The following is a 17736-nucleotide window of genomic DNA, read 5'->3' on the forward strand; positions in this document are numbered from 1 at the left end:
TTAACAGAGAAAAGCTAAAGCTTTGTGAAGGTGAGGTGATTGAAAGTTAAAATTGGAAGTTGTCGTCAGAACCAAAATGGTGACAGCAGAGAAAACGACGAGCATTTAATCCCCGTGACCGGTGCCCTTATCTATTCTTACTCATTTTTAAAAACAAATTAAAATTAAGATAATAAATAATTAAATAAAATAATTATAATGTAAAACCAAAAAAATATATTAATCTTATATATAAAAATTAATGAAATTATTAATAATGATTAAGTCCAATTTAAAAATATATGGAACCTATAAATATAACTAAAAAACCTATATATAATTGTTTATATACTAAGATATAACTGCAACAACAACAAAGAAGTTCTATAGGGATAAATTTCTATTTTTTAGGAATATCATATTTTCTGTATATCGAAATCTATATCATGGAACTTCTTTGTTGTTGTTTATCTAAATCAAACTCCTTAGGGCATGTTTATTACGGGTTTTAGGGTAGAGTTCTTGGCGTAATATAAGAACTGTTCTTAACTTTGAGTAAGGAAAACCAAGAACCGTCTCTTAATAACTTATTTAAGAGACGGTTTTTAGTTTTTCCTAATTAAAATTAATAGACAGTTTTTATATTACGATAAGAACATCACCTTAAGAATCCTACAATAAACATGGTCTTATTATACTAATCTCAATTTCGAATTGTGTCTATTTTTTGCAGCTATATTTATAGGTTCAGAGATGTGAGAGAAAAATTAAATATTAAGAGATAGAATTGGTTACAGCCTCGATTTTATAAAAAATATATTTTTAAAAAATTATAAAACAAAAAATATATCTGTACTTTAAAAGACGGATCATAAATTTGGTTCAACTATTTGAAAAAATCGATTTGCAGATGCGGGTTATGAGTATTTTATTTGGGGTGGGTGCGGATTAGTAGATTTTGGATTGCGGGTATCCGCCGACCCGAATTTTTTATTTTTTAAAGTAAACATTTTTAAAAATAGGGTAATTAAAAACAATTCTGAAATTTTATAATTTTTTATTATAAATATATTTTATAATAATTAAATTAAATAATTATTTTTAAAAAAGTTAATCTATTCTATTAAAAATAAGTGTGACCAGTTGATATATGTTGTATCCAATATATTTTATAACTGTCAATTATCTTAATAAATAGTTTGATCAACATATTTTATAACCTATACGCTGACTTGACCCAAAATTATAACTCCTGATAACCGCAAAATTAAATGAGATGGGTGCCGGTATAAATTATTTGTTTGCGGGTTGTGCGAGTCATATTTTTTGAGTAAAACAAAACTGAAATCTGCGGGTTGGCGGGTTCGACCAGCAATCCAGCCCTAACCGAGCGTATACTAGACCAATTTTTAAATTACTATTATTTAATAAAATATATTTTGACTAAAATTTGTACACAAATATGATTAAAAAAATAAAACAAAAAATTTACCCGCTTTTTAAAAGGCGGGTCAAAATCTAGTTTATTCATTAAAAAGGAAACATAACAAACATACAGAAAAAGAAAGCATAAAGCAAATGAAGGATCGTACATATCACGACCTTCCCTTACTGATCGCACACAACGCAAACATACATAAAAAGACACAAAACGAAAACGGAAAGCTGATGAAATATCATATGGTATCATGACCCTCCCTTATTCGAACTCGTAAAAGAAGAGATCATCAAAACGGTCATTGGTCTGAGCTTTGCCACCATGCATCATGAGCCCTTTCTTACCATTAATTGTCGCACTCGTGGAAGCTGTCCATCCCCTGATCTCCGGAGTCTCCTGCTTCTTCTCTTCTTCCTTTTTCTTCTTGTGGCCTCCAAAAGGGTTTCCGATCGAAACATCTACATCTAATAGGTTTGGGATCCCAAGATGTATTGATAGTCTTGATGACCCACTCGTTGTCCCCTCCACCTCTTTTTCTTCACCTAGTTTATCCAACCTCTCCCACTTCAACGTCTCTGTATCTAACGCAAAAGTCCCATCAATCAATTGTCCCGGACCGACGTGAGCTTGTGGGTCCATCTCTATCTCACCTCCAAACATCACAATGTATTTCCCAACAACTGCACTAGCGAAAACACTCCTTCCAGAAGGCTGCTCACCGAATGGTTCCACTTGTGTCCACTTGTCCTGAACAGGATCGTAGCAATATATATCATCAATTTCATAGTTGTTGAATCCATAAACCACCCAAACCTTCCCATTCACCACTTCGAGTCCGGATCCTCCTCTTATACTAAAAGCTTCTCCTGGGGTCGCACACTGCTTCCACTTCTTATCAGCGATGTTGTAAACGTCCAGGGTCTTGACCCGCACCGTAGAACTCACTCCACCGAAAACATAAACGTTTTTATCATCGGCTGCCATAGAGTGGAAGCTACGAGGAGTGGGCCCTTCTTCGACCGGAGTTAGTAGTTTCCACACGTTTTTTGTTGTGTCATAAGAGTAGAAACCGTTGTATTTGCGGGAAGCGTCTCGGCCCCCAAAGACATAGAGGGTCGTTCCAACTGACACCATTCGGACGCCTAAGCAGGAGAGGTGTGGAATGTCTCCTGTGGCTGGAGCAATGGACCATTTCCCGGTCTTGAGGTCAAAGACGTAAAGATCTTTGTCGATAGGCACATTTGGTGTGAATTCGCCACCAAAGGAGTAAATCTTGTTTCCTACTTGTGCTATGGCATGTGAGCATCTTAGCCCTGGGGCCTTTCCTTCTTGCTCCACCTTAAAAATTACTAACATTTGTTAACAAACTTTTAATAGTTTTACAATCTGATTAATGATATCAAGGTTTACGCATTCTTTTAATTATTTCAAGTTTACTACAGTTATATAATATAAGCACTGTTACGTTGATTTTCAAATTTAGTCAAGCTTCTTGTAACTTAGTCCACTATATATATGATGTATCTATGTTAAAAAAAAAAATTAATGTCGATCTAAGAGATTTCTACCTTTGTCCACTTTCCATGCAATTGAAAAGTGGATAATGGGTCAGAAACATAGGCTCCAAAGGCGTGAAGAACATTGGTCGAACGGCCGTGAAACCCAACGATTTTGCCACCTTGGAGAACAAACTTTACCCCCGGACCCATCATCTTGAACTGTCTATTGGTTTTGCCTTTGCTAGTCTCGAACTTAAGATCCACAATGGTTTCTTGAGTTACTGTCTCACGGAAAGCTTCTACGTAAACGATGTAATCATCTACATCAACCACAAACTACATATAAAAAGAAATACAACTCTCAGTATGAAACCAATATTGAAGATCATATAGATATTTCAACCTATAGTTATATAGTATATATAATTAGTACCTCCTCAACTTCTTGTGTTTGTTCTCCATGTTGATCTCCAATTACCACTTCAGAGTCATCAACATACTCAAACTTGACAAAGGATATACAATCCTGGCCTTTCCCTAAATATACTTTTCTAACATTTTCGTGAACCCCATCATCCCATACATTTCCTTTCTTACCACCCTTTGCGTCCAGCTTTTGGGCCATCTCTTTTGCTTGCGCTTGATCGATCTTACGAATATTACAAACCTGTAGTCACTATATACAAATATAGCTAAGTCATATACAAAAACAATCATATATATGGGGATAGAGGGAGAGAGATGTTGAGAGAACTGACCTGTTTATAAATTAATGATTGGTGCAGTGATTAATATTTGGGAAATCGCATGGGTATTTATAGAACCATGGGAAGTTCATCGACGAATTTCTTCATATATTTTATGTCTCGCCATACATGACACTGAGTAATGAATACCTCTGACCAGCCGTTGACGTATCCGCATATAGTTGATCGGAATATATATTTCGTACACCTAGACCTAGTACACATGTCTAATGAAACTAAAAGAGAAGCCGACGCATATGACTTCTTCTTCTTTTCTGAATGGTTGATCGGAACCTGTATGTTTCGTACACCTAGTACACATGTTTAATGAAACTAAAAGAGAAGCCGACGCATATGACTTCTTTTTTTTTTCTGCATAGCTGATGGGAATGTATATTTCGTACACCTATGTTTAATGAAACTAAAAGCGAAGCCGACGCACATGACTTCTCTTTTTTTTTTCTGGAAAAAGGTCAAATATCGTAAAAATAAAAAAGAATGAATACATGTGACTAGATTTAGCCGTCGGAGGGAGATAGAAGGCTGTCACGAATTCGAACAGTCGGTTTCGGTGGGCTGGTTTGCTCATCTATGGGTGATAAATATATCATTTTTTTGTATCTGTAGTTGAATATTAAATGAGATTAAAAGAAAATGATGAAACCAAAATCTTTGTATTCATGTTATTGCTGAATGAAAAGTTTGACGTTGAGAAAAAAATATTAATATAATTTCGGGAACCAGTCGACGAAAAAAGTATTGGTTCGATTTGGTAGCAGCCCTGTAACTATCACAAGTGGAGGAGCGAGAGTATCCCGTATTTCTCACGACAAAATCGCGATACGAGATGAACGGTAATACCCAATACCACGTCATTCCCCCTGACAAGGTAACATGTGGCGGACGCCAGTGAACTCTGCTCAATCCAGTTCAGTTCCATTTCTCGAATCCGCGTCCAGTTAACGAGTAGTCATCCTCTACTTTGCATCCCACCTTTTTCATTTAAAAATATCCGCAACGCAACCCGCCACGTGTTATGAGCGAGTTCTTGGATCCACACTTCTCATTTTTTCTCGTGGGTGTAAGCGCATCGGATAAAAAATCGAAGCAAAAGGATCAGACCAAACAGCGCAGATCAACGAGGTTATCAGCTTATACAATAGCAAGAGCCGTTATCACTGATAAGCAAGGTAATCACTGATAAGCAACGTAACTTATCAACCTTCTATCTCTGTCTCTATGGGGTCAGCCTTTATCGATTGGTAGATGGGAGAGAAGAGAACAAGAAAACCCTAGAAAACCATTTTTTGCAAACGACGACTTAAATCGAATTGAGTCACACCAGATCCAAAGCTCTGAGAGGTGAATGAAATGTCGTCTCTGAGCAGAGAGTTAGTTTTCTTAATCCTTCAGTTCTTAGATGAAGAGAAGTTCAAGGAATCTGTTCACAAGTAGGTTTATTTTTTTTGTGTTCTTTTTTTTTTGTCTCTGTTAGATGAGTTTTGTAATAATTTGGGTTTGATGTTTATGTGTTTTAAAGGCTAGAGCAGGAATCAGGGTTCTACTTTAATATAAAGTACTTTGAAGAGAAAGCTCTTGCTGGTGAGTGGGATGAAGTGGAGAAGTATCTCTCAGGTTTCACTAAGGTTGATGATAATCGTTACTCTATGAAGATTTTCTTTGAGATCAGGAAGCAAAAGTATCTCGAAGCTCTAGATCGGTAATGCTTTATTCTTTGCTTGAACATTAAGACTTTGTATGTTCTTGAATTGATGATGATGATGATACCAAGTGTGTGTGTGTGTGTGTGTGTTGATTTCAGAAATGACAGAGCAAAAGCTGTTGAAATATTAGCCAAAGACTTGAAAGTTTTTGCGACGTTTAACGAGGAGCTTTACAAAGAAATTACTCAGCTTCTCACTCTTGAGAATTTCAGGTAAGTCTTTTTTTTTGCCTTTTAATATAATTTGAAAGGCAGACACTTTAGTGTTGAAGAGTGTGTGTGTGTGTGTTTCCACAGGGAGAACGAGCAATTGTCTAAGTATGGTGATACAAAGTCAGCCAGGAATATAATGTACACTGAGTTGAAGAAACTGATCGAGGCAAATCCTCTGTTTCGTGAGAAGCTTGCCTTCCCTACTTTCAAGGCTTCCCGCTTGAGAACTCTGATCAACCAAAGGTTATATATAACTAAAATGATCTTTCTTTGAATTTTTTTAAAAAAAGAGTCTTTAAAGTGTTTAATGTTTTTTTTTTGTCTTTTCTGTTTGCAGCTTGAATTGGCAGCACCAGCTATGTAAAAATCCAAGGCCTAATCCTGACATCAAAACATTGTTCTTGGATCACTCTTGCTCTGCAGCAAACGGTGGTGCTCGTGCACTCACTCCTGTGAATCTTCCTGTTGCAGCTGTTGCAAGACCTTCTAACTTTGTTCCTCTTGGTGTACATGGTGGAGTAGGATCACTTACTTTACTTCTCTCTCTCTCTCTCTCTCTCCCTCCCTCCTAATTTTATTATTTATAACTTAAAAAGTTTTTGAGAATTGATGAAAACTTTTTTGTGTAGCCTTTTCAACCTACTCCTGCTCCGGCTCCTAATGCCAATGCTCTAGCTGGGTGGATGGCTAACCCAAACCCTTCTTCATCAGTTCCATCTGGTGTCGTGGCTGCTTCTCCTTTTCCTATGCAGCTTCCAAATCAAGGTAGATTCCATCTGACAAATGTTTTTGATATTTCACCTCTTTGGTTTAAATGGTTTTGATCTTAATCTTGTTGCTGTTGCAGTTAATGCTCTGAAACATCCTAGAGCGCCGTCAAACTCTCTAGGATTGATGGATTATCAGAATGCTGATCACGACCAACTCATGAGACGTTTACGGTCTGCACAAACCGGGAATGAGGTATAACTGTCCTTGCAACTCTCTTGGCTTTGGGAATGTGAAGTTGAGGACTAACTTTTTTGCAAATCCACAGGTCGCATATCCTGCTCATTCTCATCCCTCCTCTGCGTCACTCGATGACCTCCCTAGAAACGTGGTTAGTACAATGCGCCAAGGGTCGGTGGTGATGAGCATGGATTTTCACCCTGCGCATCACACTTTACTCGCTGGTCAGTCTATTTTCTACCATTAGTTGAGAGCTGAGCTTTTAGTTGGCTCTTTTTTAACATTTCTTGTTACTTTTTTAGTTGGCTGTTCAAGCGGCGAAGTCACCTTGTGGGAAGTTGGATCCAGAGAGAAGATTGTCACAGAGCCTTTTAAAATATGGAATATGTCTGCTTGTACTAATGTCCTCCAGGTTAGTATTAAGCACCAGACTGATACAGCCTTGAAGTGAGATATTAGTACTCACCTGATGAATGTTCTTCTCAGGGTGCTATTGTCAAAGAACCATCTATATCCGCCACTCGTGTAGCATGGAGCCCCGATGGAAATTTTATTGGTATGGAGATTGTTCTCGTTACATCTAGGCTCAAGAAATTGATTCAAGAGTTTGAACTTGTGTGTATTCATTTTTCTGTCTACAGGGGTTTCTTTTAGTAAACATTTGATTCATGTATATGCCTACCAAGGCTCAGACCTACGCCAACACCTTGAGGTACGTTTTTAATCTTCCTTTTTTTTTTGTACTTAGTTTCTTGTCATTGTGGAACCTGCACTAAACTGAATCAGTCATATGGTTTCTGTGGATTAGATTGAAGCTCATGTAGGCCGTGTGAATGACTTGGCGTTCGCACACCCAAACAAGCAAATATGTGTTGTGACTTGTGGGGATGACAAATTGATCAAGGTAACAAATTGACTTTTGAGGATTTGTGACTCTTTTGAGTTCAGATTTTTTATTTTCTTATCCAATTTTTTTTTTTAAATAAAGGTGTGGGATATAAACGGCAAGATGCTTTACACCTTTGAAGGCCACGAGGCATCTGTTTATTCCATTTGCCCTCACCAGAAGGAAAATATTCAGGTAGAAGCATCTCTTATGAACGTCTCCTTTTTTTATTTTTCATGTAATTGATAATTCTCTTTTTTTTTTACTATGGCAGTTTATATTCTCAACTGCCCTTGATGGTAAGATCAAGGCTTGGCTCTATGATAACGTTGGTTCTCGGGTTGATTACGACGCACCAGGAAAGTGGTGTACAACGATGTTATACAGTGCTGATGGAAGCAGGTATAATACAAAAAGAAAACACTCCTGTAAAAATAGTTGAGTTGAGTAACCATTTACTGTGGTGGTTTCAGGTTATTTTCATGTGGAACGAGTAAAGATGGAGACTCTTTCCTTGTTGAGTGGAATGAGAGCGAAGGTGCCTTGAAAAGGACCTATGTAGGCTTTAGGAAGAAATCAAACGGAGTTGTTCAGTTCGATACAACTCGTAACCGTTTCTTGGCTGTTGGTGAAGACAATCAAGTCAAATTCTGGGACATGGATAATACAAATATGTTGACTACTGTTGAGGCTGAAGGTGGACTTCCGGTAAGAAGGATGATCTTTGATTCTTTGCTTGTTTCCTCGTGGTTTCCTTGTTACCGTACACTTATTTGTATTTGTAATGTACGGTGTGTTATATTATCAGAGTCTTCCACGTTTGAGGTTCAACAAGGAAGGAAATCTTCTTGCAGTTAGTACAGCGGATAAGGGATTCAAGATCCTTGCAAATGCTGATGGTCTTAGAACCTTAAGAGCATATGAAGCTCGTTCTCATGAAGTTGCATCATCTAAAGCATCCATTGAGATGAAGGTTGGAATAAGTACTTGAAATCTTCTTTTGAAATGAGTTTTTTTTTGTCCAGTTTATTAACTCATGTGTCAATGCTGGTGATCAAGGTATCAACTTCCGCAATGGTATCAAGCATGAGCCCAGCTGTTGGTAAAATTGAACACATGGACACAAGCTCTCCTGCAAGGCCCACACCAATTCCTGTATGATAAAGAAAATCCACAACAATTCTTGTTTTGTTTTGTTACAATTTGTTGTTATCTAACTTTGGTGTTGTGACATATGCAGAATGGAATTGAGGCAATGTCAAGAAGTATAGAAAAGCCAAGAAACATGGAATCTGTTGTTGATAAGCCGAAACCCTTGGAGCTAACAGAGATTGTTGATCCCACTCAGTGCAGACAAGTGACAATGCCAGATAGCAAGGATTCTGTCAGCAAGGTTTGTTCTCAGTCTTTCAGCTTTTTTAACCTTACCATCAGTTGTCATCATATGTTCATTAATATTATTTATCTCTTTGGAGCTAATGTTTTTGCTATGTGAAAAATCCTAAAAGGTTGCTCGGCTTCTTTATACAAATTCTGGTGTTGGCGTTCTTGCTCTCGGAGCAAATGGTGTTCAAAGACTATGGAAGTGGAGCCGCAATGAGCAGAATCCTACTGGGAAGGCGAGTGCTAGTGTAACTCCACAGCATTGGCAGCCTAACAGCGGTCTCATAATGGCAAACGATGTTTCTGAGAATCCTGAAGCAGCTGTGCCGTGTATAGCACTTTCTAAGAATGACTCTTACGTGATGTCAGCTTGTGGTGGAAAAGTTTCCTTATTCAATATGATGACTTTCAAAGTAAACCAAACTTCACTTCTTTTTTAATTAATCCTCTTAAGAGGACGTTTCCGTAGCTAAATGGGATCCTTTTCTTCACTTTTGTTTGACAGGTAATGACAACTTTCATGCCACCACCACCAGCTTCAACGTTTTTGGCATTTCATCCTCAGGATAATAACATTATTGCAATCGGAATGGAGGACTCTAGTATCCATATCTACAACGTCAGGGTAGATGAGGTATAATTAATATACAACTCTTGATTCTGTGGTGTAAGTTACTGATACACCTCTTCTTACATAGATGAGATAATATGTCTTTTTTGGAATCTATAAAGGTGAAAACAAAGCTGAAAGGTCACCAGAAGCACATAACCGGTCTAGCATTCTCTACCGCACTCAATACCCTCGTCTCTTCTGGTGCTGATGCTCAGCTCTTCTTTTGGACCGCTGACACATGGGAAAAGAAGAAATCTTCAGCGATCTCACTACCACCTGGAAAAGCACCGGTGGGTGACACACGTGTCCAGTTCCATAACGACCAAATCCATCTGTTGGTTTCACACGAGACGCAGCTCGCCATTTACGATGCTACAAAGATGGAATGTATACATAAGGTGAAAACCAATACCTCGTTCTATCTTGAATGATAGATATAATAAACGAAAGAAACCTTAGTTTCTTATTACATGTGCAGTGGGTGCCACAAGAAGCTCTCTCTTCGCCCATTACCTCTGCATCTTACTCATGCAACAGCCAGCTGGTTTACGCATCATTCTCTGATGGAAACATTGCTGTCTTTGATGCTGATTCCTTGAGACTCAGGTGTCGCATTGCTCCATCTGCTTACATGCCTCAACCAACACCCAACAGGTGAAGAAGCCTTTGCTAATATTCTTTGTGACCATTTACATTTTCTTGAACCAAATGCGTTTTTTTTTTTTGCTGTGATAGTGCACCGATCATTCCACAAGTGATCACAACACATCCACAAGAACCGAATCAGTTAGCCGTTGGACTGTCTGACGGTTCAGTTAAAGTGATTGAGCCATCTGAAGCTTCTAGAAGATGGGGCGTGGGGGTTGCAGGTAATGCAGATAAAGCAGGGACTGAGAATGGACGGCCATCGAGTTCATCGGCAGCTAATAATAACAACTCAAGTTCAGATCATCAGATGCAAAGGTAAGAAGAAAAGGAAAACAGTTGCTGTCAGTTAAAAGTTGGTTTACAGAGTTTATTTTGGGTTGTAAAGTTGTGATAGCTTGTACCTGTTTTTTTTTTTTTGTAAATTAGATCCTTTAAATTAAATCAGTAGGGCTTATTAACAGTTTTTTTTTTAATTTGGTGTTTGTTGGCGCTCTACTCTTGAATGTACACCTTTTAATATATGGCTTTGAGTGATCATATAATTATTTCAATTTCTGTTGTCATAATGTTATAGCCGAGGAAAAATAGTATGGTGGTGTAAGACTGAATCAAGCTTTATATTAAAGTCGTATGGTCATCAAACTTTTCCCTAAAATGCTGCAACGAAAACACAAGCCTCTTGGATCTCTGTTGGCTATTTGAACCCCAGATGGTATAATTGACTTCATGAGTAGTGGTGGATGAAGTTTCATCGAACTCCATGCACTAAACTCTGGGAGAACCTCTTCTTCGCCATCAGGCTCATCTACTTTGTTATCCTCATCACGTCTAACTACTACAAGTGATGATGATGATGATGGTATATCAGTATAAAATGACTTGAGATGAAGTCGAAGAACTTAAGAAAAAATTAACAAGATATATGTACATATCCAGCGAAAGAACATTTAGTTTTACATTAAAATGAAAAATGGTCCAATGGGATGCAAGCTCAATTGTTATACCTTAAATTGTCTTTCAACTAGGGGTAAATAGAGCTACAATAGTTCGAGATTTAATCAGATCAAAGTGACACCACAGCGTTTTAACTAATGATACTTGTGAAAGACCACTGCTAAGTTATTTCTTCCAAATCTTAAATCTCTAACCCAAGTTTGGTTAACTTGAATTTATTCAAATCGGATAATTAGGGCTCGGGCAGACACCTGTTACTTGGGGAACACGGGAGCAGAAAATAGTAAGCTCATTCTAGTTTGAGACCTTTTATCTATTTCCGTAATCGACATTATTGCACGCTTTTAGCAGTCATAATTGTTAAAGAAGTGATGACTGATTAGCATATTAGCATGCAGTTGGGGCATTGATTACTGATTAGTGCTAAGTTCAAAAGTAGTCCAACTGTTTTTGACTTTTCATTCCAAATCTTACAAGAAACCCGTAATTTTCATGGATCTGGCCGTAATCTATGGCTCGTTTGACAAAAAAAAAAAGAACATAAAATTATTCCTCTCGCATGGCTTGAAACAATGTGTTTCAACATTTGAGTAGTAACTTTATGATACAAAAGACTTGAGAAAGAAGGTTAAGTGTGAAAAGTAATTAAGGAGTGGGGTCTCTTCCGCCAACCACAAAAGGTATCCGAGGAACAGAATCCATACTTTCAACATATACTGTAAAGCTAAATCTATTTTAACGCTATCTTTGCTTGTTTACACATGCAAGGAACTACTTTCTATTGTAAGGAAAGAAATTACTAAGAGCATATTTATTGGGGTATATTGGAGGGGTATCTTGGTGGGGGGGACCACAAAAGGTGGGAACCAAGAAGAAAAAAAGAGAAGAAGTGGTCTCGCGAGGATACGTTTTCTGGGCAGTTTCGCGGGCCCCACGACACGTGGCGACCCGCGATTGGCTTGTTTTAATTTAAAAAAAAAAGAAAAAAAGAACCCCAAATGGGTATCAGGGATAATTATGCTCTAAGGCTGTTTGTCGATTGTGTGTTGGAATATCGTAGTCGTCTTTATATGAATCAGCTGAGCTAAGTACTAGCGTGTTGGTTTATAAATATAATAGTGTAGTTGACCAAATTGTATTAATTTGGGTGTGTCAAATGCCTTTAGATTGAAGAACTAATATCCGTTTTCCATTTTCTTTTTTTCTTACTTCCAACATTTTGAATGATAGGATTACTTTATTTCAGATATGCTCTCCAGAGTCTACTTTGAGTTTTTATCTGTAAAAAATCCCTGGTTATAAATATAAAAGTATTTATATTAGTCATTGTATACAAACGTTTTTCATCGTTTTTTTTTTTTGATAAATCCTATCAGTGGTTCTTTTCGTCTGTATTAAAATGACTTGTTTAAGTATAGTAGTTCAAGAATATATACTTCATCCGTTTTATAATATTTGATGTTTTATCTTATTGTACAAAAAATAAGAAAATTGCATTTCACTTAAAAAGTATTTTAAAGATATAATTTTAAAATCAGTTAACAAATTATAGAAAGAAACTGTAAAATCCAATTGGTTAAACAGTTTTCAATAAAGTTAACATTAAAATCTCAAAACTTCATATAAATTGAAACAAAATAATCCTTTTAAAATATTATCTATATTGAAACGGAGAAAGTATTTGTTAATATAGCTCGTTTTGCGTACAAGAACATATGTCATATTATTGTCATATGGTATGTCTTACACACTTGAGGTGTTAATTAGTTCATGCAATGACGGATGAGTTGATAAGAGTGAAGTTGAACAAGTGGTGAGAAAAAATATTACAGAACTACTACATTATGTGTATTGAAATTTTAGACAGCTAAGGTTGCATCCAAGAAGGCAAAAGAATTGATATTTAGTCATATTAGTCGCTTTTTTGGAACTTCTTGATCACGGGAAAATCGCCTGGCACAATTATAGTGACCACACGACTTAAAACTAAAAGATAATAATTTTGTTTCTTAGATATTGACATAAGTATAACCCGACATAAGTATATGACCCGCCTCGTTTCATAAGATTCCAACAAATATGATAGAGACCTTGTAACTAATTACCTTGTTTAAAAAAAAACTAATTACTAATTGATAACTTATACTTATATGATGAAGACGTGCTTATAACTCATAAGCTTGAAACTTAAAAAAAACTAGATTCTGACCCGCCCTTAAAAGGGTGGATATTTTTTCTGTTGTTTTTTCAATATAAAAGATTGATAATTCTTCGTTTTAATTATATAAACTGTGACATGATCAAATTTAAATTATGCGGGTTTGTTATATTGTGTATAGTATGACAAAATTTAAAATGCGCCACAGCCGTTTTATGTTTGTAAATAAGTTAAACAATAGTTTTATCCAGTATTTTGAAATCCAACCCGGACCCGTGGTTGAACCGGAAAAGCCGGTGACCCAAAATAAATTCGGGTTGGGTTTTGTAAAAAACCCAAAATTTAAAAACCCGCAAAAACCCGCTCAAACCCAAAACCCGGTACCAGTTGAACCATCGGTTGAACCAATAGATAATTTTTTTAGTTGTATATCAAATGAAAATAAAAATATAAAAAGTTAAGTTAAGTATTCTAAATGTTATTAAACATAAAATATATACATATCCAAACTATTATTTTATGTTTTAAAGATATTTAGAAAGTAGTAACTTTAGTTTTATATATTTTTATTTTTATTTTATTTTATTAGCTAATATATTATTATATAATAAAATTAATTCATTTATTAATTTGCGGTTCACCCGCGGTTTACCTGCAGTCGACTCAATGACCCAGTAATCCGGTAAATTGTCCGGTTCAGTGTTCGGTCAGTTTTCAAAACATTGTTATCCGAAATTTTTATTTGGGCTATTATATAATTTTAAAGATTTATAATTTATATAAAATATTGTTAAACATATAAACTGGTCAATAATATTTTTGATTAAATCTTATCCCGTGTAGTTACAAAATTTCAATCTCTAATATCAACTTATTAAAATTATTGCACATTTTAATTTGTGGTATTGATATTAAAATTTTTATGGAATTTGAATTTGATTATATAAAACATAACCCATTTAATTAGTTAGTAAGTCCAATTGAAATATTGAAATAGGCCCATAAAATCAAAAGACACTAATGTCATTAATGATTTTTTGTTTGTTCATATCATTAAGGATATTTTTGGAAAACTTTAAAACATTCATTAAGGGCATAAATTAGGAATGATTGTGGTATTGATCTATCCTATTAAAAGAGAAGTACCCAATAAAAAATACCCCTTAATTTTCAGTTTTATTTACAATGGCATGCCACTGAGAATTAACTAAGTTTCATATTTTAATGCTTGTCTTTTTCAGTTTATTTAATGTGTTTTCCAAAATTATTGTTGTCTTTTCTGATTTAGATTCCTTAATTATTGTTGTTTTTTCTGATTAATAAATGTATTTTCCTAATTTGAATTTAAATAATAGATTTAAACATTTAATATTTTTTCTAATTTAAATAATAAATTTCCTTAATCATATATTAACCAAAATCGATTTCTCTATATATTTTGTATTAACTTATTAAATATTAAAATCACATAACATAATCAATTTATATAACATATAAATATAATATAAAATAATTTATTCATATATTATTAGTATAATGGTTTCAAAATATAAGTTCAATTAGTTATAAATATTGGATTTGTTTATATGATATACTGTGATATAATAGACAATTAAAATCATAAAATATAATTATTTAACATAATAAATAAATAAATATTTTCAAAAATGTAATATTAACAATAATGTTATAGAGTTTAATGTACATATATATATATTATATCATTATTACACAGAAAAAAAATTAAAGTGAAAAAAATATTTATACATTTACGGGTCGAATCTATAAATAAATAACAACAGCGCAAGCTTATTTTCTTTAATAAATTTATTTTAATAGAAATTATAGTTCTAAATATATATTTTATATTTTTATAAATTTATTTTTTTTGTTTATAAGAGATGCTAAGATTTTAGAATTAAAAAATATGACCCGCTTTTATATTATTTTAGTTAGAAAATTTAAATTTTATATCTGAATATTTAATTAAATTTTTAATTTTAACTTTTTATTATTACTACCAAAATTTATTTTTAGTCTAAAATTTATGTTTAAAATATCGTAAATTCATCATTTAATATAAACAAAAAAACTAAAAATATAAAATAAACACCCGTCCGGTCGGACGGGTCAAGGTCTAGTACGTAGTTTAATTTGTAAACCACTATATGTTTTCTATACGTTTTCTATACGTTTTCACATTCGTGAAGATTCTCTATACGTTTTCTAATAATCCAGATCAGTTAGGAAAAATATAGACTGCATAAGCTATTGATTATAATCATTGCGTGGCTTATCTTACAAGAGCATGTTATAGTCGATCAAGAGAAATCAAATCATATCTTAGCAATTTCTACAATCATATGCAATTAAGTTGGTCTTCCCCTCGATTTTTTTTTGTTGTTTCCTAAAAATGTGTGCTTTGATACAAATGTATTAAAATATACCATTACTAAAAAAAAATTCTTAGATTCACCAACCAATAAAATTTAATTATTTTAAATTCAATATTTTTTAGAAAAAAACAAGATAACAAGAATTTGTCAAGTTATATTATATTTTTAAAATAAATAAAAATAGTATTAGTTACCAAAATAAAAGATTTTTTAATATTGTTAACGCCGTTAACAAAACACTAAACCCTAAACTTTTGAATAAATCCTCAACTCTGAATCATAATCATTAAAAATTAAATCTTAATAACAATAAATCCTAAATTCTTAATTTTAAATCCTAAATCTTTTGATAAATCTTAAACCTTAGAGTTTAAGATTTATCCAAAGATTCATGATTTATCTAAGAGTTTAGGATTTAGTAGTTAAAACTTAGAATTTGATGTTTAAGATTTAAGATGTATGTTTAAGATCAAGATAAAATACATAAAATACTAATAGTTTAACAAAAAAATATTGTTAATGTTATCAGCAAAATACTAAATCCTAAATTATAAACACTAAATTCTAAATCTTTAAGTAAATATTGAATCTTTAAATAATCATAAATTCTAGAATTTGGAATTTATCCAAAAATTTACTGTTTATGATTAAAGATTTAGAGTTTGGGTTTATTCAAGATTTATGATTTAGGGTTTAATGTTTTGTTGACGGTTTATAATATTAATTTTTTGGGTAATTAATATTATTTTTATTTATTTTAAAGATATAGTATAATTTGATAAATTTTGTTATTTTTTTTTAAGGTATTAAACCTAAAATAACTAAATCATATTGTTCGGCGAATCTGTATGTCTAAAAGTTAAATGTGTGGAAGAAGCGTGAGCATATGTGGTTTTATGGAAAATGATCTGTCAAAGCCAAGCTGGCACTTCCCTTCGATGATTGCTTGTGGGTCCCGTTGTCTCACTGTCTTAAAGCACATGTGCTACTGCTTACGTGTCTCCTTTGCATTTACACTAAATCGTAATAATAATAGTTATTTTTTGAATAAGGACCTCTTCGTTTCTCGAGTCATTTGGATGGAGATGAGAGTTTTGTTTGTTTAGACATTAAAAGTACAAGTCATTTTAATGATTCATTTGAATGAGTTTTAAAAATTTAGACTTAATTTTTAGAATGAAGAGGGTCCATTCAAAATAGCATAATATCTATTATACCCCTTATATAGTTTACGAAATCAAAATTTAACTTAACATTATTTTCACTCACGAAAAATGAGAAAACCACAAGACATATTTTCTCACAAAAACTACAAATATTTTTTCCGCCAAAACCCAAAAAATGCATTTTCTTGCCAAAACTGCAAAATGTGTTTTTTCACCAAAGCGCGTTTTCTCGCCAAAACCGCAAAAACATGTTTTCTCACCAAAACAAAAAAAAACATATTTTCTGCTAAAATCGCAAAAATGTGTTTTCCCGTCAAAACAAATTTTCCTGCCAAAACCACAAAACGTATTTTCCTGCCAAAACCACAAAAACCGTAAAAAACTGTTTTCTCGCAAAAACGCGGTTTCCCGCAAAATGCAGTTTTCCGCCAAAACCGCGGTTTTCCGTAAAAACACGTTTTCCCGCCAACACCGCAAAAAACGCAGTTTCCCGCCAAAACCGAAAAATGCAATTTCCCGCAAAATCGCAAAAATGTGGTTTCCGGAAAAAACCTTTAAAACACGGTTTCCCGCAAAAACCGAAAAAACCGTAAAACTGCGGTTTTCTGCAAAAACCGCAAAACCGTAGTTTCCCGCAAAAATGCATTTTCCCGCCAAAACCTCAAAAACGCATTTTCCCGCCAAAACTCTAAAAATGTGTTTTCCGCCAAAATTATAAAACTGCAAAGTGCAGTTTTCCGCCGAAACACGTTTTCCTGCCAAAATGCTAATTTTAAAATAATTTTGTTATAAATATATCAGATAAAATAATTAAAATTATTATAGTTGAAATTAATATCAAGTAATGGTTAAATAAAAAATATATATTTTGGTAATTTGTTTAGATTATTCATCTAAATAAATCATTTGGATGGACAAACAAACATAAGATCCATTTAGATGGTTCATCTAGATGAGCCACTTAAATGAACAAACAAACATCTCAT

General features: G+C 34.0%; 2 protein-coding genes across 3 annotated transcripts; one reads left to right on the forward strand and one right to left on the reverse strand.

Moving 5' to 3' along the window:
- Nucleotides 1-1577: 1577 nt before the first annotated feature.
- Nucleotides 1578-4253, reverse strand: LOC108861513 (nitrile-specifier protein 1-like). 2 transcript variants are annotated; one of them, XM_057010883.1, is made up of 4 exons: nt 3675-4253; nt 3350-3583; nt 2986-3252; nt 1578-2755 (listed from the first exon to the last, which is right to left on the reverse strand). In XM_057010883.1, exons 2-4 carry the CDS (start codon nt 3539-3541, stop codon nt 1679-1681), a joined length of 1536 nt encoding a protein of 511 aa, XP_056866863.1. In that variant the 5' UTR covers nt 3542-3583; nt 3675-4253; the 3' UTR covers nt 1578-1678. The 2 variants fall into 2 exon arrangements, with proteins under 2 accessions (XP_056866863.1, XP_018490892.1); XM_018635390.2 differs by having other exon boundaries at nt 3350-3592.
- Nucleotides 4254-4917: 664 nt separating this feature from the next.
- Nucleotides 4918-11129, forward strand: LOC108862629 (topless-related protein 2). The gene is made up of 24 exons (XM_018636819.2): nt 4918-5113; nt 5203-5382; nt 5485-5598; nt 5683-5841; nt 5936-6116; nt 6228-6363; nt 6446-6561; nt 6635-6770; nt 6849-6958; nt 7033-7102; nt 7188-7258; nt 7355-7450; nt 7535-7627; nt 7707-7834; nt 7906-8140; nt 8241-8405; nt 8492-8587; nt 8673-8825; nt 8941-9228; nt 9321-9449; nt 9548-9826; nt 9907-10082; nt 10164-10391; nt 10651-11129. The coding sequence occupies exons 1-24, from the start codon at nt 5034-5036 to the stop codon at nt 10727-10729; spliced, it is 3498 nt and encodes a 1165-aa protein (XP_018492321.2). The 5' UTR covers nt 4918-5033; the 3' UTR covers nt 10730-11129.
- Nucleotides 11130-17736: the final 6607 nt, after the last annotated feature.

The sequence above is a fragment of the Raphanus sativus genome, chromosome 5, assembly GCF_000801105.2.
Source record: "Raphanus sativus cultivar WK10039 chromosome 5, ASM80110v3, whole genome shotgun sequence".
NCBI classification, from domain to species: domain Eukaryota; kingdom Viridiplantae; phylum Streptophyta; class Magnoliopsida; order Brassicales; family Brassicaceae; genus Raphanus; species Raphanus sativus.